Here is a 22,386-nt window from a genome sequence, read left to right on the forward strand (position 1 = left end):
ACATAGACCAAAAGAATAAATTAAAACGCAAAGAAAATAAAATAACCAATCTGGAATGAAAAGCGTCTGCACTAAAAACTGAAACAAAAGTATGAATGTAATCGAAGTAAACTAATAAATCAAAAACTAAAGTTGCGGCTGCCAAGGGAAAGATGATCTCCAGCAAAAACGAAAATTAGAGCAAAAGATTGTGTATCTGAAAGAAAAACTAGGCCCTATTTATAGACTTCGAATCCCTATGGATCACCATGGAAGTTGCCATGCAAAGAAGAATTCTAAAGGTAATAGAATCGTGCAAAATAAGGCAACTTCCAGCTGGATGCGCGCTTCTGGAAAATACTCCTACTCTCGCCAACTTCGCAGCTCTCGCCAGAGGAATGGATGAATTCTCTGCTATCGGCTCCTCTGCTCTGGCCAGAGAAGTCACCAATTCTCTGACTAGCGACTCCTCTGACTGGTGATTCCTCTGGGGCTTATGATTCCTCTGGCGCTTTCGATTCCTCTGGCGCTTTCGATTCCTCTGGCGCTGGCTTGTGATTTCGCTGCTCTGGAGATTGGTTTCTCTGACGCGGGTCTTCGGCTGACTTCTCTGGTCTGGCTACAGAGTTATGCTAAAAACACCCTCTTTAGCCCCGAAATCTCCAAAATTATATTCTTCCATCTAAAAACCTAATTCTCCTGCGAAGCATCAAACAAGCCATAAAACGCACCAATTTCCAGAAGATTCTCTTAAAATAAAGCTTATATAAACCCCAAAATTTAGCACAATTAAGCATAAATCAACCCCCCACACTTAGCCTTTTGCTTGTCCTCAAGCAAAATCCATATGAATCATAGGAAGAGATTGATTTCAACAATGCTAATTTCCAATCCAAACATTCACAAGTCAATTCCAGATTTTACAATCAACACACATTTTCTCGACCATGCAAGTAATTTAAAGTTAAGAAGCAACAAAAGAGTAATGCAAGTAATTCGATCAGACCCAATTCTCCGCTAGAAGTGAATTCCCTAATGTGATCGCCTTTATAATCAATATCACCATTTTTTACACTTTTTGTGCTTAAGATTTTTCGACAGTTGAGCCATAATTCATGAAATAAAACCATTTGGATGTAATCCAAAGTCTTTTCACGTGGTTTCCCATGCTCATAGTTGAACTAGAGGAGCAGAGACTCAGAGCTGTCACATTTTCAGAGCAGGCCAGATGTTTCAGAGCTGGCAATTTCCAAAGTTGGCAATTCGTCCAACATTTTCACAAATAAGATACGATCGTAGGCAATCACAATGACAACACTCCTTCTAGCATCTACCGGACAAATTACGTTTTACTAACTTACAATCGTGTTGTAACAAAACTCTTAATTCTTTGCACAATCAAGAAACATATATCAAGAGTAAAACAAGAATAACCACCATTCATTCACAAACCCGAAATTCGCATCGAAAACCATCTACTCTTCCACAAATTCATAAAAATTAGCAAGATTCGAGACCAAAAACTTAAGTATAGAAAGACTAATCTCGCCCAATTGAAAGCATAAGCGCAATAAAACACACCCCCCCCCCACACTTAAATCATGCCATGTCCTCAGGGCAGAAAAGAAATAAGAATAGAGAAGAAAACGTCCCTGATTATTAGCATGGGAAAACTGAAGCATCGTGAGAGGTGGTGAAGAGGGGAATTCGCGTCTGTGGCAGAGTGGAGAGTTGCAGCGAGCGCGGAAAAGTGCAGCGCTGGCAAGGCTGCACTGATGGCAGAGGTAGGGCAGCGAAGTGAGTGGCTGCGCTGGCAGGGCAGAGGAGAGAGTGGTTCCGCTGGCAACCGCACTTAAGACAAAACACCAACTAAAAACAAAACAAGAACAACAAAAACAAATACTAAAAACAAACCATCGGTGGGTTGCCTCCCACCAAGCGCTAGAGTTAAAGTCTCCAGCCCGACTGCTCATGTGCTCAAAAAGTGCCCGGAATCAACAGCGAAATAGACTCCGCTGGAACTAACGAGGAGGCATCATAGAACGGCTTCAAACGTTGTCCATTCACGGTGAATGTCTTCGCCGTATCCAGGCTGCGTATCTCAAACGCCCCATTTGGGCAGACAGACTGAATCACGAACGGACCGACCCATTTTGTCTTCAGCTTTCCGGGCATTAAACGCAGCTTCGATTGGAACAAGAGTACCTTTTGCCCGACCTTCAAGGATTTCCCTCGTAGATTCTTGTCATGCCACATCTTAGTGCGCTCTTTATACCACATGGCTGCATCATATGCTTCAAGACGAATCTCCTCCAATTCTTGAAGTTGAAACTTCCTTTCCTTGGCACACTTAGGCAACTGCTTATTCACTTCTTTCACGGCCCAATATGCGCGATGCTCCAACTCAACCGGCAGGGGGCACATCTTCCCAAAGATTAGACGATAAGGTGACATACCTATTGGGGTTTTGTAGGCAGTTCTGTACGCCCAGAGTGCGTCATCTAGCCTCAAGCTCCAATCCTTGCGAGACGGGTTCACCGTTTTCTCTAGAATTTGCTTCACTTCTCGGTTGGAAACTTCGGCTTGGCCGTTGGTTTGAGGATGGTAAGGAGTAGCCAATCGATGATGCACACCATATTTCTTCATCAATGCTTCGATGGTGCGGTTGCAGAAGTGTGTCCCCTGATCGCTAATCACTGCCCGAGGTACTCCATACCTAGTAAAGATGTGGGACTTCAAAAACGCGGCAACCACCTTGGCATCATTCGTTTTCGTGGCCTTTGCTTCTATCCATTTCGACACGTAGTCAACGGCGAGCAAGATGTAGAGATTGCCGTATGAGCTTGGGAATGGTCCCATGAAATCCATCCCCCACACATCAAAGATCTCACAAAAAATCATCGGGACTTGGGGCATCTCATCTCGCTTGGAGATATTTCTGGTTAGTTGACAACGATCACAACTTTTACAAAAGAGATAAGCATCTCTATGCAATGTGGTCCAAAAGAAACCAGAATCAAGTACCTTCCTCGCTGTACGTTTCGGACCAAAATGACTGCCACAAGCTAGAGAATGGCAGTGTACAAGAATGGCTCGTTGCTCTGCTTCGGGAACGCAACGTCGGATAATCTGATCAACTCCGACCTTCCACAAATAAGGTTCATCCCAAAAATAATACTTGCACTCACTTCGAAGCTTCATCCGCTGTGCCTTTTTTAACAAAGGTGGGAATATTCCAGAAGTCAAATAATTGACGATGTCGGCGAACCATGGCTCGGATCCACCTTTGTCCTCGACTGAATATGCCGCTGATATCTCCGGAGCGGAACAAATGCGCCAGAGCGGAAGGTCATTTCTCTGGCGTGACAGAGAAATCGCCATTTCTCTGGCGGGAGTCCATTTCTCTGGTGTGACTTATTTCCGCTGCTCTGACTCGGAGGAAAAATCCTGTCTGGGCAAACTAACGGCTGAACATGTCTGGATATCATAAAGATGTTCTTCTGGGAATGCTTCATTGATAGGAGTAACACCCTCATCTTTATGGACCAACCGACTCAAATGATCAGCAACATGATTTTCAGCTCCCTTCTTGTCTCGAATCTCCCAATCGAACTCTTGCAACAAAAGAATCCACCTTATCAAGCGCGGTTTTGACTCCTTCTTCGATAGCAGAAACTTTAATGCTGCATGGTCCGTGTAAACAATTATTTTTGCCCCCAAAAGATATGAGCAGAATTTTTCAAACGCAAAAATAATTGCTAACATCTCCTTCTCGGTTGTTGCATAATTGCATTGGGCTGGATTCAACGTCTTTGAGGCATAATATATCACGTGGCTCTCCTTCCCTAGTTTCTGTCCCAGAACCGCGCCTACGGCATGGTCACTGGCATCACAAATAAGCTCAAAGGGGAGCTTCCAGTCAGGCGGTTGCATGATCGGGGCCGTTGTCAACTTGGTTTTCAACAAGTCAAATGCCTGCTTGCACTTATCTGTTAGGGCGAACGAAACATCGTGCTGCAGCAGACGGGTCAATGGTTGCGCGATCTTTGCAAAATCTTTGATGAATCTCCTGTAAAATCCAGCATGTCCAAGAAAACCTCTGATCTCCGTAACATCCCTCGGGTATGGCAGCTTGGCTATCAACTCCACCTTGGCCTTGTCGACTTGAATCCCTTTTTCTGAGACAACATGGCCTAGAACAATACCCTCGTTCACCATAAAGTGACACTTTTCAAAGTTCAAGATCAGATTTTTCTCCACACACACTACTAGAAAAACGCTCATAGATAACGGATTTTATCCGTTATCTATGAGCAAAAAAAGCGTTGTGTATAGTGGTGTTATCTATTATAAGTGTCATACACAACGGTTTAAAAACCGTTATCTATGAAGGGAAAAGATAACAGTACAACCACACATACATAACGGTTATAAAACCGTTATCTATGAAGGGAATAGATAACAGTACAACCACACATACATAACGGTTATAAAATCGTTATCTATATTGATTATACATAACGGTTTTAGACTGTTATGTATTATAATTTATCCGTTATCTATTCCATAATATATATTTTTTCATATTATAGTTAACAGTTTTTTATACTTTTTATAACGGTTTAAACCGTTATCTTTGTAAGAAAAAGATAACGGTTTAAACCGTTATCTTTGTAAGAAAAAGATAACGATTTTCGACTGTTATGTATTAGAATTAATCCGTTATGTATTATATAATATTTCTTTTTTCTCATATTATAGATAACAGTTTTTTATACTTTTTATAACGATTTAAACCGTTATCTTTGTAAGACATAGATAACGGTTTTGTATATATTAAATGACAGTTTTTCGCATATTTTTTATTTATTCTTAATTTTTCCTTTTATGTATATCTAAAAATCAATAAAAAAAATTCAAATAATAAAATAACATTGACAAGATAATATTAGCATATATAACATAGCATCCAACAATTCGAGCTACACAAGTTGCCTGTTAATACATGTTTTACTACATGAAGCATCGGCAGAGCAACTCGTTTCTTCTTGGAGATGGGTACTGGAGCTGAAGGCAATCTATGCCGGCTCGCTTCTTTTCCATTCAGAAGCTGCTGCTTTGTGATTTTAGCACGCTTTAGTGAGTTTGGCGCTTGTACAAGATTTTGTTCTTGCACAGGTGAATTCGCATCCTTCGTCTTCACAAGGTATATATGCCTTTTCCGTAGAAACCTGATTATTCCATTGTTATTTTGATCAGTGCAACACGAACATGGGGGATACCAAAATAAGACAGCGATGAACTAGGCATTTTTACTCGTCAATATTTGACAATGCGCGAAAACATATATTTGCGGAGAAGCCACATATACAAAGATAAACGTATGTATTTGGCTTCATACCTGATTGAATATCATGCATTTCATTGCTCAAGATCATAGCAATCCAACATAAAAATCGCTACAAAACACTACTCCAACAAAGAAGGAAACATATATTGCAGACAAGATGTGGACCAAACCATTGATTTCCAAATTGTGTGCCATCAATATATAAAGCAAAGAAACCATACGACATACACCATGAGAAAATCTTGAAGGCGGTTAGATTAAAGGCATACATTATCTAATCAAATTGCATACCGAACTTCAGCAGCGAGCATCAGCTTCCTCTCTTTCGCCGTCTCCAATTTGCTTCTCATAACATCAGCCTCCTGCAATATCATAAAGTTATGAAATTAATCTCCTAACAATCATTCAGCAACAGAAATTTCTATCTTAATCCATCACATCTACCCAAAATCAAGAAAAATATAAACGTAGAAACTGTTCAGACCTCATATAAGACAAACCTCATTGACTTATCGTCTATCACAGTCTTCCCTAACCCCCATTATTTAATTGAACCACCATGCCTCTTAGAAATATGTTATAACAAACATTGAAAAACAAGATAGAGAGAGAGAGCAGAAACAAAGTGAAGAAATTCTAGGTCTCGCAACTACATTAGCAAATTAAAAAACAAAAAATACCCAAAACCACTTAACCTAATCAGCTGCTTTGTATTTAATTTATTGTTCTCATATCTTCACTCCACTTTCATCTTCAACCAGCAACAAGCTAGAATCTAATCCCTTTTCTTGGTCACAAATATGCTTTAATCTGATCATTTATAGTTAACAAGAAATAGAAAAGTTTAGCAAGCAAACAGTTAGAGTTGCTTTGATAGCTTAACTATGTTCGTATTCAAGCTTAACTAATTCAATACTTTAGAGTTGACTGAGCCTCATCGATTCCATGCCCATGAAGGGACAATTAATTTTTATTTTTTTTAGAATTACTGCTCACGTAGATTAAGTGACGAACTCTCGATCTATTACTTGAAAGAGAATCGTCTTATCAACTAAGTTGTGTTTCCTCGAATACTCGCCTGATCTCATCAGATACCTTGCCCAGCTTGCTGAGCATGAATAGCTTCAACTTGGCCGGATCCTCCACCATCTCTTTCTCTGCACCATTTTTCGCAATGAACATTAGCACACACAATGTGAAATGGTACAGTTAGAGACTAGGAAAGAAAGATATGAGCACCTTGAGATGAAGGACTAAAGGTGAAAAACCAGTAAACAGTATAATCATCACAGGGGATAACACCAAATCTAACACCCTTCCCAAATAACTGCATCAACTTTGGCTCGAAAGCATGTCCATCCTTAAAATACACGAAGCCCCTAACAGCTGCTCGACCAGCATAAACCGGCTTACTAAAGCCTAGGAACTTGGACACCACAGAGTTCACTCCATCACATCCAATCAAGACCTATTCAAAGCCAAGAATTCTATGACAATTAACAGTAAACACAAACTAATTAACAACTCGAGTAAGCATTCTTGTTATCTGCATTAACTACCTTAGTTTTCAGGACAGTTCCATCGGATAGATGAATAGATTCGACACGATCCTCAATTTGTATATGAACCACCTTGGAGGAGTACCTGATTGTACCTCTTGGAAGTTCATTTTCTAGTGTTTCCAGCAGCACTCTCCGACTCACACACCGAGACTCCAGATCATCCCTAAATGCAGTCAGACGTAGTCACAATCATGTATTAGACAGTGAAGAAATTCAATCTTTTACTATACACACTAATTTTTATATGAAGTTACCTCTACTCGGAAAATAACACGAAATTGCAGTGTCGCACTTACTGTGAATGCGAAGCCCTAAATGGTAGCTCAGCAGTCTGAATCCCAGAGTTAACCGATGTAGTCACAATTCTGCAAAACAAGGCCTAATTAACTACTTTGAAGATAAACACTTCAGAAATATCAATGAATCACAGTGAAAATCATACAGCTGATCTAAATTTAAATAAAAAAAGGAACAAATCGACGTTACCTGCTAAGTTTGTGGTGTTTTGCGCGAAGTATGTCGCCTACGCCAATAGCATCCAGTGCCCTCCAACCATTTGCTAAAATTCCTAAAGCAAATCCCGAAGTTCTCAAGCTATCTGCTGACTCCACAACTACGCTTCGAATTCCCAATCTACTATTATCAAACAGCAACAGTCTTAAAAAGTTTAGCTCATAATCATCAAAGCGAATCAGTTTCAGCAGCATATGCTCTCTCCCCACTTGAAAATGCTGTAACAGCCTGCAGCAAAATAAACCTTCTTAGATTTAACAGATCCACAACAGAAAATAAATTATAGAGTCGTGTAAGGATACAGCAGTCACGACCTTTTGATAGTACGATTTCATTGAATCCCAGTGCTCGTGTGCGGCTTCCCTGAGCACATGATAATCGTCTCCTTTAGCTACAAGTTTAAGAGAAGTTAAATTAAGTTTGAGCCAGACATAACACATAATTTTGGCAGAGCTTATAAATTAGGAGTGAGTGACAAGAGAACACACAGAAAAGGGGAACTGATGCAGCAGCAGAGAACAAAAATCAATATGCATCAGCAATAACCAAACAAATAAAAAATTAAGAGAGAATATAGCCAATCAGCAAACATATTTATCAGACTTTTTGTAAGTACCATGGATATGCTGCTGTTTCTGTTCAATTTCATCATCTGTAAATCCTTGACGAAGGGAAACCATTTTCTTAACTATGTTTCTCCAGTTCATTTTGTTAGGTTCTTGTTCGGCTGACTTAGGAGTGGGTATATTAAACAAGGATTGCAACAAAGTTCGAGCAAAAGCCCTAATCTAAATCATATTGTTACCAACAAAGTTCAAAAATTAGGGATTTGGAATGAGATTTGCGTAAGGGATGTATAATTAGGGATTCTACCTTGGTGGTGGCTATTGTAGAAGGCGGCGGCGACAGCGGCGGCTCCTAGGGTCTGCGATTGAGAGCTCGACCGGATCCCCTTTCCTCTCTGTGCAGATCGCCACTTTCTGAGCAGCTGAGCCTTGAGCGCCGGTGGAGAGTCTGGAGTCGCGGTCGGCCGGAGAAGAGCCCTCGCGGTGGGGAGTCTGGATCGGCAGGCGCGGCGTGCTATCAGCGCCGCCGACCGGATCGAGAAAAAAACTCGTGAAAAAAAGATGAGCACGCGGCCGAGATCTGGTAATACAGTTTCCCCCGCTCGAACTGGCAGTTCCTCTGATGGGAATGTGGAGAAAACGGGAAATACTTCAGATGGATCTGGTTCCGGCCTTAAAAACGAAGCACCAGAGCCCTCATCGTGTGAAGGAATTCAGTAGGATCTTTTGGAGACCGGTCACGCGGTGCAGTCGCGCAGCTGAGGGTCGGCGAGGTCGGAGGCGGCTCCGAGCGAGGCGGTAGCTGGAGGTCTCCAGGCTGCGCTGCTTCAGCGGCGGTGGCGTCGGGCAACCACTGTCGGAGCGACGCGGCAGCAGTCAACTCCTTCTTTCTCCAGATTTGGGGAAGAGATGAGAGATAGAATTATACAATATTTTTAAATTATTTAATTAATAAATTAATTATGAAAATAAAAAATTAAATGAAATAATAACATACATAACACTTTTAGTTAACGGTTTCAATAATCGTTATCTAAGAGTTCAAAAATACGCACATAGATAACGGTCGGCTTAACGGTTTGTAATACCGTTATGTATGTAACTAATAGATAACGCAAAAACATAACGAATTAATTGAAACCGTTATCTATGCATATAGACAACACTACATAGATAACGGATTTTTGCAAAACTGTTATCTATTCCTAAAAGTGCGCTCATACATAACGGTTTTTGAAAAAAACCGTTATCTATGCACTGTTATGTATGTAAACTTTTGTAGTAGTGACATCGAGTCAAAACCTTATCCAAATTGTGGAGGCAGCCCTCAAATGATGTCCCATAGACTGTGAAATCATCCATGAAGATCTCTATGCACTTTTCGATCAAGTCAGAGAAGATGCTCATCATGCATCGTTGAAAAGTGCCGGGTGCATTGCACAATCCAAACGACATTCTTTTACATGCGAAGGTTCCAAACGGGCACGTGAAAGTAGTCTTCTCTTGATCCTCTTGGTTGACATAAATCTGAAAATACCCACTATAACCATCCAAGAAGCAGAAAAATGCTTGTCCAGCTAAGCGCTCCAACATCTGATCAATAAATGGAAGCGGGAAATGATCCTTGCGAGTAGCAGCGTTCAGCTTCCGGTAATCGATACACATGCGCCATCCAGTAACAAGACGCATCGGCACCAACTCATTCTTCTCATTCTCAACCACTTGCAATCCAGACTTCTTCGGAACCATGTGAATTGGACTCACCCACTTGCTGTCAGAGATAGGATAAATAATTCCTAAAGCTAGAAGCTTTAGAACCTCCTTAAGCACTATCTCCCTCATGTTCGGATTCAACTTCCTCTGCGGATCTCTAACAGGCTTAACATCCGTCTCCATCAAGATGTAGTGTTGGCACACGTCAGGACTTATACCGGTGATGTCCGCCAATGTCCACCCAATAGCCTTCTTGTGCCTCTTAAGCACGGTGATCAACTGCTGCTCCTGGGTTGCGGTCAGATCGCTGCTAATGATGACTGGAAGAGTATCGGCATCCCCTAAATAGACATACTTCAGATTCAGAGGAAGAGGTTTGAGCTCCAGTTCAGGCGGCTTTTCATCGGATCTCAGCGGTCTGTCGTATGGCGTCTGTTTGGGCAAACAGGACTGGCTTCCCGAACTGACCACCTCCGGTTGTGCATAAAGAGACATGATGGCCTCCTTGACCTCTGCATCGTTCATCCCTTGAGCATCAAAATCTGTCCAACTCTTAATCATAGTGAGCTCCAACTTATCCTGCATGAATTCGGTCTCAAGAAATTCTTGGACAAGAGGGTCAATCACATCGATAGAATAAGCATTTTCAGCATCATTAGGAGTTTTCATGGCGTCATCCATACTAAAAGTGTATTTCTCCCCATGATAATCCAGACAAATTGTGCCATTACTAACATCTATGATTGACTTTGCAGTTCTTAGGAACGGACGTCCTAAGAGGACTCCCGTTGAACCCTTAGCTTGCACTCCACTCCTCCTCACCACATAGAAATCAGCAGGATAAACAAAGTTATTGACACTCACTAGAACATTCTCAAGCAAACCTTCGGGATAAACACAAGACCTATCGGCTAACTGAATGACTACTCTAGTATCCACCAACTCTACACCCGATAAACTATTATAAACAGCAAGAGGCATAACATTGATAGACGCTCCTAAGTCACACATAGCATGCTCGATCCTAGTATCACCAATGTAAATAGGAAGAGAAAACATACCTGGATCCTTGCACTTAGCCGGTAATTCCTTTTTGATTGCTGCTGAAACATTCTCTCCCATCACAATCTTTCCAGTTGCCTTGGACTTTCCAGCTATGAAGTCCTTCACAAATTTCCCAAATGGGGGAATTTTCAATGCTTGAAGAAAGGGGAGATTCACTTCAAGTTTACCGAAGATCTTCACAAAATCAATGAGCTCCTCCTCCGGCTTCTTTTTCGCCAATCTTCCTGGAAAGGGGACTGATATTGCAATCTTAGGATCAGGTAGGCTCGAAGGGGTAGAGATCTTGGTCTGTTCCTTCTTGGTAGAGTCAACTGCTACTTCATTCTGTTTCTGCATATTTGTCGAACCTCTGCTCTGGCCAGAGAAGTCACCAATTCTCTGGCTATCGGCTCCTCTGCTCTGGCCAGCCAAACCAGACTGTTCTGTTGATTGAATGAATGGATCCGTCGTACCAACAGAACGCTCGAATTCCTCCACACGAAACTTGACTCCAGAATCTTCCTGCGGATTATTTTGAGAATTCTTGGGTGTTGGTCCGTCCAACTCAGTACCACTCCTCAATGTGATTTTGTTGACATTCTCCTTGGGATTCACATGAACTTGAGATGGTAAAGCTCCATTATGTCCCTTAAGTTGATTCATGGATGTGGCGAGCTGAGATATCTGACGGGATAGTCCTTCGATTTGCACCTTCTGCTCAGCTTGAGATTGTTGCAGCTGCTGCACATTACCTTGCAGAAACTGTTGGTTACCAATCAAATCCGCCATCATCTCCTCAAGTGACTTGCTTTGCTTCTCGGAAGGATGTTGCTGAGCTTGTGGAGCTTGATATCCCGTCCTTTGATGTGGAGGTCGGTAGTTTTGCTGCTGCGGTGGTTGCATTGCTGGTGGCTGCTGTTGTTGCCTCTGCTCCGGATCCCTCCAACGAAAATTTGGATGGTTTCTCCATGGTGCATTGTGATTGTTCGTGTACGGGTCCCGTTTGGGCAAAGGTGGTAGTGGCGCGTCGCAGCTGTAAAAATTATGGGAAGAATTCGCTTGGGCTTGATATTCTTCCTCATCTCCTGTGCATTGCAGGATGGTGTGGCTTGGATTACCACATGCGCCACATGGCTTCTCTGTCGGTTGTCCAGTAGTTGCGACCTTCTCCACCACAGTGCTCAACATTCTCTCCAATTTCCCCATCCTTGCTTCGAATTTGTCCTCAAAATCTGATGAAGTAGTGTGAGCTGCTTTCTTGAGCATTTGAATGCCTGGTTCATCATACTCCCTCGTTGCATCTACCAAGTGTTGAATTAATCGTTTGGCTTCACTCACAGTATTCTGGGAAAATCCTCCTCCACTCGATGAATTCACAAGGTTTTTAGTATCCACGGTCATCCCCTGATAGAAGTACTGCAGCAAATCTCCTTCAGAGAATTTGTGGTTTGGACAGCTGTCCACCAATCTCCTGAACCTGGTCCAATAAGTGCTTAAGGACTCATCATACTCCTGCTTTGCACCACTGTTTTCCTTCTTTAGCGCATTTGTTTTGGTAGGAGGGAAAAAGTGCTCCAGGAATAGCCTCTTCATCTCCGCCCACGTAGCGATAGAATAAGGTGGGAGACTCGCGAACCAAGAGTTCGCCTCTGCTGTCAGGGTGAAGGGAAAAGCAGCTAATCTGAAGTGTTCCTCCGTAACTCCAGTAGGGCGCTTCTGCACTTTGCAGATCTTGATGAATTCGCTCAAGAAATTGTACGGATCTTCTCCCTTCTTGCCATAGTACTTCGGGAGAACATTAAGCAGTCCAAGCTTAATCTCAATACCGGTGGCAGCTGCCGGCATACGAATTGGGGTTGGGGGGTCATCAGCTTCGTGGCTAGAGAGATCACACAGTTTAGGATCGTCAGCCATGTCGTCTCCGGTGCTCTCGTCGGAAATTGACTTAACTTCCTCCTCACAATCAGTTTCTGCCTCTGATTCACAGTCTGTTTGGGCAAACAGAGTCTCGTCAGCAGCGGCAGCACTGGGTTCCGCCTCAATGAACTGTTCCGTGTTGGTTGACAGGTCAAGTTGTGAATCCAGCAATTCCAGCAATTTCCTTGCCTTAGCCTCCTTTCTTAGTTTCTTTTCGGTCTTCTCGATTTCACTATCGAAGAGGAGGTTTGGTTTGGATGATCTGCTCATAAACAAAAGAAAATAAAAAAAAGAAAAATAGACAAAGGGAAAAGAATTAATTAACACCGCTCCCCGGCAACGGCGCCAATTTGGTGGACGTCGGTGGACGTCGTATACCACCAAAATAATTCCTGCAGAATTATCAAGAGTAAATTAGTACACTGATAAGCAGGGTCGATCCCACAGAGAGCAGATTAATCATCAATTCCCTAAATCTATAAAAAAAACGGTGATGCCACCACGCCTTAATTTTAAGTGGAATTAATTAAACTAAGAATGCAAAATTAAATCACAAAAAATATGTTTGAAGTAAATCAATAAAAAGGTAATTCGGCTCAAATAAATTCACTCTAATTCAACTCTGATCCTCGACGCAATAATTAATCAATCCCTATCAACCAACCAGTTATAGGATACCGTGATACGCACTGACATACCCCAATTCCTACTTACTATGTCGATAAACAGCTAGATACGCTAGTCTTGTCTATTTCCCTTATTAAAATATAACCTAGCTGGATACGCCAGTCTTAGATTTAATATTCTAACAGCATTAAGAGGAAGGAACCCAATTTAGACCAATTATCCTAGATACGCTAGTAATAATTAATCCACCAATTTATTCCTACTACAAACATGGTAGTTTTGTCACTAATCAGCCCTATTCCAACAATTACGGATTGGAGGTGCTAATTGACTATAATCCAATTGAACCTAAGTTGATCAGACTTAAATAAGATCAGAATTATCATTGAACCTAGGAATTAATCGGAATCAATAGGAATCAATTTTAAACCAATTAGGTCTCACAGATCATTAAATCAGAGTTTCATTATTCTCGCCGAATTAAAAGTTTAGCTACTCATGCTTAAATTAAGAACAAGCAAAGAAATAAAAGTAAACATAGACCAAAAGAATAAATTAAAACGCAAAGAAAATAAAATAACCAATCTGGAATGAAAAGCGTCTGCACTAAAAACTGAAACAAAAGTATGAATGTAATCGAAGTAAACTAATAAATCAAAAACTAAAGTTGCGGCTGCCAAGGGAAAGATGATCTCCAGCAAAAACGAAAATTAGAGCAAAAGATTGTGTATCTGAAAGAAAAACTAGGCCCTATTTATAGACTTCGAATCCCTATGGATCACCATGGAAGTTGCCATGCAAAGAAGAATTCTAAAGGTAATAGAATCGTGCAAAATAAGGCAACTTCCAGCTGGATGCGCGCTTCTGGAAAATACTCCTACTCTCGCCAACTTCGCAGCTCTCGCCAGAGGAATGGATGAATTCTCTGCTATCGGCTCCTCTGCTCTGGCCAGAGAAGTCACCAATTCTCTGACTAGCGACTCCTCTGACTGGTGATTCCTCTGGGGCTTATGATTCCTCTGGCACTTTCGATTCCTCTGGCGCTTTCGATTCCTCTGGCGCTTTCGATTCCTCTGGCGCTGGCTTGTGATTTCGCTGCTCTGGAGATTGGTTTCTCTGACGCGGGTCTTCGGCTGACTTCTCTGGTCTGGCTACAGAGTTATGCTAAAAACACCCTCTTTAGCCCCGAAATCTCCAAAATTATATTCTTCCATCTAAAAACCTAATTCTCCTGCGAAGCATCAAACAAGCCATAAAACGCACCAATTTTCAGAAGATTCTCTTAAAATAAAGCTTATATAAACCCCAAAATTTAGCACAATTAAGCATAAATCAATCCCATATTGCTCTTTGTTATACTGAGAAACAAGACTCATATTTATAGAGGTTTACAAGAAGGGTAAAAAGGTCTTTCTACATCTCGTACATACTATGAGTTAGTTAGAAAAGTGTCCTTATGTGGGTTATTGTTTAGCCCTATTTAGTGATTAATTTCTGGGTGTTTACATGTTATATTGGCTTTTATTTTGGTCTCTTTCACTCAAGAGTTGATTGATTTGAGCTTTTGTGCTAATTTTGTTGTCTCACGATTTTATGCTCAAATTGATTGATATGTGAAAAAAAGTAAAGTCAGAATTTAGTTGAATGGTCTGAAGAATAATCAAAGTTCGTCTCGATACGAGTTCGTAGGTGAAAACAGATCTAAAATCCGACTTAAAACGAAGAAGAACGGACCAAAACAAAAACGCTGCGCATTGTAGTGGCCGGCGCCCGCTGAAAGGCGGCGCTCGCTGTGCCCATTTTGCCGCCGCCCGCATCTTTCGGCAGTTACGAAATTTTGGGTTTAAAACCCATTTTTTAGGGTTTTTTTCTCCATTCTCGACCCAGCCAGCTCCATAGGCACTTTTACTAATTTTTTCCTTGTTTTGGTAGATAGAAACGTGCTTAGAAACATTTGGATTCCGTTAGATTGCTTCGGATTGTCATCCACATTGAACTATTGTGAGAATTCTTAATTTAGTTATTTACTTCGTATGATTCTTGATTATTTACTTTTGTTTATCTCTTCGCCTAGTTAATGTAGTTAGATCGTGATTTGATATTCTTTGAATTATCCGTTGGTTGTTTCGTAGATTTCATTAACGCATTCTTTAGGAGTAATGGTAATTAGTGTTGCCTTGGAATTTGGATGCTCATTCTTTTATCTTGCCTAGATTATTGTTGGTTTATGATGTTGGATTTAATTATTGCTTTCTAGATTGTTAGATTAGAATCCTAGTTCTATATGCTTTCTTTGCCTGCTTCCTAACTTTCGCCTAGATAAATTTATATGCTTTATTGTAATTACGCATTAGATAATCGAAGAGAGAGTGTCAGACCCAAGCTTCTGATTAGAGTGTTAGGTTTATTTCCTGTTTTCTGTGCATAGCATGATCAGAGCCCTGTTTAGCCTTCCTTGAGAGATGACTTGGGTTAGCTTACTACACTAGGACGACCTTGTACAATTGCGAGTCAATCCCTTAGGTGTTTTGGGTTGAGTCAAATTTTGGCGCCGTTGCCGGGGAGGCTTTAGGCATTTGATTGTGTTACATTTTTTTTCGTGTTTATTTTATTTCTTTCTTTTAACTCGGTTATTTTCTCCCTCCGGTGTGTTTGATTTGTTTGCTAGTGTTGTGTATGCAAGGTCGCAGAAGCTTGAAGAGAAAGCTAGCACCTTATTATGACAACATCCACCGATCTCGTGAGATTTTTCTAGCTTGGAGGAGGAGTCCGAGTTCAGTTCAAGAGACATTGTGGAAACAATGATTCAAGAGCAAGATCGTGAATAAGAGAAAGAAGACGTACCCTCCAATCCCGATCAAGAAGATATGGCAGAAAGAAATGTGCAATACATGGGAGATTTAACCCGGCCTATCATAAGGGACACAAACACCTCAGCTATAGTGCTTCCCACCGCTGTCAGAAACTACAACTTGAAGTCTAATGACTCAAGTCTGCTTCTCCTTTTCTATGGGCTGCCGAGTGAAGATGCTTTGAAGTTCATCCGGGACTTCTGCACCCAAGTGCAAACTTTTCCATTGCTGGAGATCATAGAAGATTAGCTGAAGCTTAAATGCTTCCAGTATGCACTTAAGGATCGGACAAGGACATGGCTTATCTCCTTGCCACCTAGTTCTATCACTACTTGGGAAGAGGCCTACGAGAAGTTTATGTTGAAGTTCTACCCAAATCACAAGACATAAGAGATTAGAACTCAAATCATGAACTTTATTCAAGGAGCCGACGAGCCACTTCATGAGGCTTGAGAGTTTCCAGGAGCTCCTCTGCCAGTGCCCGCAGTATCAGTTAACCTCAGTGATGTTGATTCAATTTTTCTATGACGGGTTGGTGCAGACGGCCCAATTCATGGTGGATAGCACTGCGGGAGGTAATATTGCAAGGAAGACTGCAGACGTGCTCAATGAAATTTTCAAGACATTAGCTGAGAGTTCCCAGGAAAAGACACGGGCAGATTTCTCAATTCGAGTGGGCAACTCCAGGGTCATATGCAAGGACACGGGCAGATTTCTCAATTCTATCAATTCCAGCAGCCTATGGGTTATCAGAACCAGCCATAATTTTATCCACCTCAGAAGCCGTCTCTTGAGGATACGATGCAATCTTTCATGGAGATGACTAAGCAAAATATGGAAATGACCAAGCAAAACATGGAGTCTCCGTCCGCCATTATTAAGTACCTTGAGACTACAGTTGGGCAACTAACGGGGTCTGTGAATCAGCTATAGCAACAACCGCCACCTGGGAAGTTCCTAAATCAGGACCAGCGGCTGCATCAAGCTCATGTTGTATCGATAGTCAAGGAAAATGCTCCAATCACCATGGGATAGTGGAGAAGCAAAAATGTGGAAGCAATCAAGGCTATCCAGCGCCCCAGTGAGCCACTGCCACCAGTCGCTGTTACCCTAGACCAACCACCACCTAAGTAAGGAGATCTAGATAGCTTTATTTTCAATATTAGTTTAGGCGGGGTTGAAGAGGTTTCAGGAATGCTTGATTTGGACGCGGCAGTCAATTTGATGCCATTTGATCTCTTTGAAAAGTTGGGCAGTAAGGAATTGAAAAGCACTGATATGAAAATTGAGTTAGCTGATAGTTCTATTAGTAGCCCACGGGGACTAGTTGAGGATGTGGAAGTTGTAGTGAGGGGGATTAGAGTGTTAGTAGATTTTATCGTTCTTCATGTGGGAAAAAAGGGATTAGAGGAGAGAATGAGCGTCTTATTTTGCTTGGCCGACCTTTTATGGTCACCACCCATACTCGTATTGACGTGAGTATTGGAACTCTGAGTATGGCGGGGGCAGGGAGGTCGGTAACTTTCTCTGTTTTTGATAAGAAATCTCTTACTCGCACTCCCTTATTGCAAAACTGCTCGTATGTTGAGACATTTGATGTTTTGGATGAGGACTGTATTGTGCAGGATTTCCTTTATAAGTTGCAGGAGGAGGACGAGATCGTGCAGGAATTCTTTACTAACTTGCAAGATGAAAGTGAGATTGAACAAGAATTCCTTGGTCACTTGCAAGATGAAAGTGAGATTGAGCAAGAATTACTTGCTAACTTGCAGGATGAGGTTGACATTGAGCAGGAATTTCTGGATAAGCTGCAAGAGGAGGATGGTATAGAGCAGAGCTTTCTGTGTGCCTTGCTACTGGAAGAGAAGCTTGATGAGGTTGTGTCAATCAATCTCTTTGGATGTGCGGATAGGAGACCATCTTATGATATGAGCATGGAGCGCTCATTTAGAGGACCCGCAGCTGCAACTCAAGATGTGTTTACAAGGACGCTAAGGCAGCTGGAGCTTCAATCGGATTTTGGTTAAGGGATCCTCTTAGTCGGGCTAGCGACTCTAAAACTAGCACTGCATGGGAGGTAACCCATATTTTCTTGCTTTATCTTTGTTTGATCTCTCACTTTTATCTCTTGCTTTGTTGAGTTCGTTTTGTTGGTGTTTCTAGTGTCTTGTGTAGGTTGGTGTGTTGGGGATTGACAATGTGTATGGATGAGAGAGATAGGCAGGCATCGTGGGATGCTATGGGCTCACCACTTGGATCGGTATTCAGGGAAGTTTTCCTCTTTCACCCTTCTTTTTGTGAGCACTGATGACAGTGCTAGATTTTAAGTGGGGGGGATGTTTGTTGATATTTGTGGATCCTGTGGGTGCCTTTTTGTTGTGATTTTGGGCTTTCTTTTGTAGGGCAAATGGTCCCATTTATCTTGATTGCTGCTTGGGTTCAAGTAATACTGCACACTTTGATGATTTGTTCACAAGTAAATTTCATGAACTGTGTTGGATTGGTTGTTATCTTTGTCTCTCATGCTATGCATATTCAAGGAAAATGAGATTTGATTATAAAGACAATCACATTAGGAAATTCACCTCTAGCGGAGAATCGGGTCTGATCGGATTGAATTGTATCATATTGTTGTTTCTTCTTAAAATCTTAACAATGAACATCTTGTGATGAATGTAAATGGCTAAGAGACTTAGATTGGTTGAAGATGTGAATAGTGAGGAAGTTTTCTTGTGATCTATCATTTGGTGTTGTGACTTTGCTTGAGGACAAGCAAAGGATCAAGTGTGGGGGGAGGGGGTTGTTTAGCCCTATTTTGTGATGAATTTCTGAGTTTTTACGTGTTATATTGGCTTTTATTTTGGTCTCTCACTCAAGAGTTGATTGATTTAAGCTTTTGTGCTAATTTTATTGTCTCAGGATTTTATGCTCAAATTGATTGATATGTGGACAAAAATAAAGTTATAATTTAGTTGAATTGTCTGAAGAATAATCAAAGTTTGTCTCGATAAGAGTTCGTAGACAAAAACAGATCTAAAATCTGACTTGAAACGAGGGAGAACGGACTAAAACAAAAACGTTGCACATTGTAGTGGTCGGCGCCCACCGGGAGCCGGTGCTCGCCATTCCCATTCTGCGAAGGGCATAGGCGGCGGCGGTGGCGCGCCGCCGCCCACGTCTTTCGGTAGTTACGGAATTTTGGGTTTAAAACTCATTTTTTAGGGTTTTCTTCTCCATTCTCGACCCAGCCAGCCTCCATTGGCATTTTTACTATTTTTCCTTGTTTTGGTAAATAGAAACTCATTTAAAAATATTTGGATTTCGTTAGATAGCTTCGGATTATCATCCACATTGAACTATTGTAAGAATTCTTAATTTAGTTATTTGCTTCATGTGATTCTTGATTATTTACTTTTGGTTGCTTATAGATTAACATGGGGTGTTTCTCCCACAACTAATGTTTGAGAGTTAAGCACTCGATAGGCTTTTTTGGATTCTTCAGTACCAGAATATCCGAGGAAAATTCCTGGATCAGGCTTTTTTGCTTATAAAAAGTGTTTTAACTTTCTTTTATCGTTGTTATGAATGAAACACCTAGAACCGAAAGCATGAAAATAAGAAATGGTTGGCTTCCTGTTATTCCATATCTCGTATGGAGTTTTTTCCAGTCTTTGAGTGAGGAAAGAGCGATTCTGTATGTAGCATGTGTTGTTGACGGCTTCGGCCCAAAACTTCAGTGGAAGTTTTGATTCAGCGAGCATCGTCCTTGCTGCTTCCTTCAAAGATCTGTTTCTCCTTTCAGCTACTCCATTTTGCTGAGGAGTTCTTGCTGCAGAGGTCTGGTAACTGATCCGTCATTGTTCGCAGTAGTCTCTAATTACTGAATTGAGAAATTCAGTTCCTCTGTCTGATCTGATAGTGAAGATGTCCATTTGTTTTTTATAACACTTAATCTCTTCATCAGTTTTAGTAGTTCCTTCAGTGTCACTTTTTTTGTATATAAAAACAACCCAAGTATATCGTGAATTATTATCTAAAACTACTAAGGTGTACTTTCTACCGTTATAGCTTCTGGGAGACACTGGACCAAATAGATCCATGTGAAGCAGTTGGAGAATCCTTTCAGAGGAATGTCCTATTTTTTATTTGAATGAGGCTCTTGTTTGCTTTCCTCATTCGCATGCTTCATATTCTTACCTCTTCTGGAACACAATAGAAGGTAATCCTTCTACCAGTTGATGCTTGGCAAGTTTGTTGATCGTTTTGAAGTTGAGGTGGTTGAGTCTTCTGTACCAGGTGTGCCACATCTTGTTAGGTCGCCCTTGGCAGTTTGATCGGCGTGTGACCCAAGACGGCTTCACAAACAAGTATTCCTTCAAGTTTCAGCACAAGAGAATGTCCCTTGTTCATCTCAGTCCCCAACAAGTGTACGAGGACCAAGTGCAATTACTCAAGGAGGCAGCCACGATCCAAAACAAAGCACATCAAGTGGAGGCCAAGCTGATGGGTGTGACACACAAATCTTTCCTCGCGAGACCGTGTGATATCAAGATGTGTGTGAAGGTGGAACGACCGATGGTGTTGTTGCGGTTCCGAGAAACCTTGTTTACTGCTAACGATATCTCTTTCCTAACCCCTTCTATTCACTCGGTTTTGCAGAAATACGCAGATATCTTTCCCGATGAGACACCGCATGGCTTACCACCACTCAGGGGGATTGAACATCAGATTGACTTCATGCCCGGAGCTACGCTCCTGAACCGACCAGCCTACCGCACCAACCCGGAGGAGACAAAGGAGTTGGAAAGGCAAATCGGCGAGCTTCTAGCTAAGGGGCACGTGAGGGAGAGCTTGAGCCCTTGTGCGGTACCTGTTCTTCTCGTACCAAAGAAGGACTCAACCATGAGGATGTGCTGCGATTGCCGAGCCATTAATAATATCACGGTAAAGTATCGCCATCCCATCCCTCGCCTAGATGACATGCTTGATGAATTACATGGGGCTTGTGTGTTTTCCAAAATTGATTTACGTAGTGGGTATCATCAAATACGAATTAAGGAAGGTGATGAATGGAAGACTGCGTTCAAAACAAAACTTGGTTTGTACGAGTGGCTAGTTATGCCTTTTGGCTTGACTAATGCTCTGAGCACGTTTATGCGTCTCATGAATCATGTTTTACGTGCTTTCATTGGTTGATTTGTCGTAGTCTATTTTGATGATATCCTCGTTTATAGCAAGCATCCTGACGACCATGTCGAGCACTTGAGGTCTATTATGCACGTACTTCACAAAGAGAAGCTCTTTGCTAATCTTAAGAAGTGCACGTTCTGTACGGATCGAGTCGTGTTTCTTGGGTTTGTTGTTAGTGCGCAGGGTGTCCAGGTGGATGAAGAGAAGATCCGCGCCATTCAGGAGTGGCCGGCACCAATGAGCATTGGCGAGGTATGAAGTTTCCACGGACTTGCTAGCTTCTATAGGCGGTTCGTACCTCACTTTAGCAGTGTGGCAGCGCCACTCACCGAAGTGATCAAGAAGAACATGGAGGTCAAGTGGGGCAAAGCGCAAGAGGAGGCCTTCGCGCTGTTGAAGCACAAGCTCACTCACGCCCCGGTATTATCTCTCCCTAACTTTTCGAAAACCTTTGAAATAGAATGTGATGCTTCTGGTCTTGGCATTGGTGCAGTGTTGATGCAAGAGAGGTGTCCCATCGCCTATTTCAGCGAGAAGGTGAATGGAGCAACGTTGAACTACCCTACATACGACAAGGAGCTTTACGCGCTTGTGAGGGTCTTACAGACGTGGCAGCATTATTTGTGGCCCAACGAGTTTGTCATTCACACCGATCATGAGTCGTTGAAGCACTTGAAGGGGCAACATAAACTGAACAAGCGACATGCACGGTGGATGGAGTTCATTGAGACGTTTCCATACGTCATCAAGTACAAGCAAGGTAAGGAGAATGTGGTCGCCGATGCCCTTTCTCGCAGGTACGCTCTGATCTCTACTATCGATGCTAAGCTACTTGGGTTTGAGTACATCAAGAGTGTTTATGAGCATGATGAGGATTTCGGTGAGATTTATAGAGCTTGTGCACAGTCTGCTAGTGGTGAATACTTTCGACATGATAATTATCTTTTTTGAAAGAATAAGTTATATGTCCCTAAGTGTTCTCTACGCAATCTTTTGTTACTTGAGTCACATGGTGGGGGATTAATGGGGCATTTTGGTATTGCTAAGACTTTGGCGGTGTTACACGAGCACTT

General features: G+C 41.9%; 1 protein-coding gene across 4 annotated transcripts; it reads right to left on the reverse strand.

Moving 5' to 3' along the window:
• Positions 1-4,900: 4,900 nt before the first annotated feature.
• LOC131014007 (monooxygenase 2-like) lies at positions 4,901-9,251 on the reverse strand. 4 transcript variants are annotated; one of them, XM_057941945.1, is made up of 9 exons: positions 8,278-8,910; positions 7,719-7,795; positions 7,378-7,632; positions 7,188-7,256; positions 6,889-7,054; positions 6,569-6,797; positions 6,408-6,486; positions 5,621-5,691; positions 4,901-5,210 (listed from the first exon to the last, which is right to left on the reverse strand). In XM_057941945.1, exons 3-8 carry the CDS (start codon positions 7,596-7,598, stop codon positions 5,676-5,678), a joined length of 780 nt encoding a protein of 259 aa, XP_057797928.1. In that variant the 5' UTR covers positions 7,599-7,632; positions 7,719-7,795; positions 8,278-8,910; the 3' UTR covers positions 4,901-5,210; positions 5,621-5,675. The 4 variants fall into 4 exon arrangements, with proteins under 4 accessions (XP_057797928.1, XP_057797925.1, XP_057797926.1 ...); XM_057941942.1 differs by having other exon boundaries at positions 5,621-6,486; positions 8,278-8,920; XM_057941943.1 differs by lacking the exon at positions 8,278-8,910 and adding an exon at positions 8,021-8,240 and having other exon boundaries at positions 5,621-6,486.
• Positions 9,252-22,386: the final 13,135 nt, after the last annotated feature.

The sequence above is a fragment of the Salvia miltiorrhiza genome, chromosome 3 (genome assembly GCF_028751815.1).
Source record: "Salvia miltiorrhiza cultivar Shanhuang (shh) chromosome 3, IMPLAD_Smil_shh, whole genome shotgun sequence".
NCBI classification, from domain to species: Eukaryota; Viridiplantae; Streptophyta; class Magnoliopsida; order Lamiales; family Lamiaceae; genus Salvia; species Salvia miltiorrhiza.

Excerpts from the sequence above, each read along its gene's own strand:
- LOC131014007 (XM_057941944.1), bottom strand. The coding sequence starts at position 7,598 with ATGCTGCTGAAACTGATTCGCTTTGATGATTATGAGCTAAACTTTTTA. Across the intron at positions 7,055-7,187 it reads TTTAGGGCTTCGCATTCACA|GGATGATCTGGAGTCTCGGT; the intron begins GTAAGTGCGACA and ends GACTGCATTTAG. Across the intron at positions 6,487-6,568 it reads CTTTAGTCCTTCATCTCAAG|AGAAAGAGATGGTGGAGGAT; the intron begins GTGCTCATATCT and ends AAAATGGTGCAG.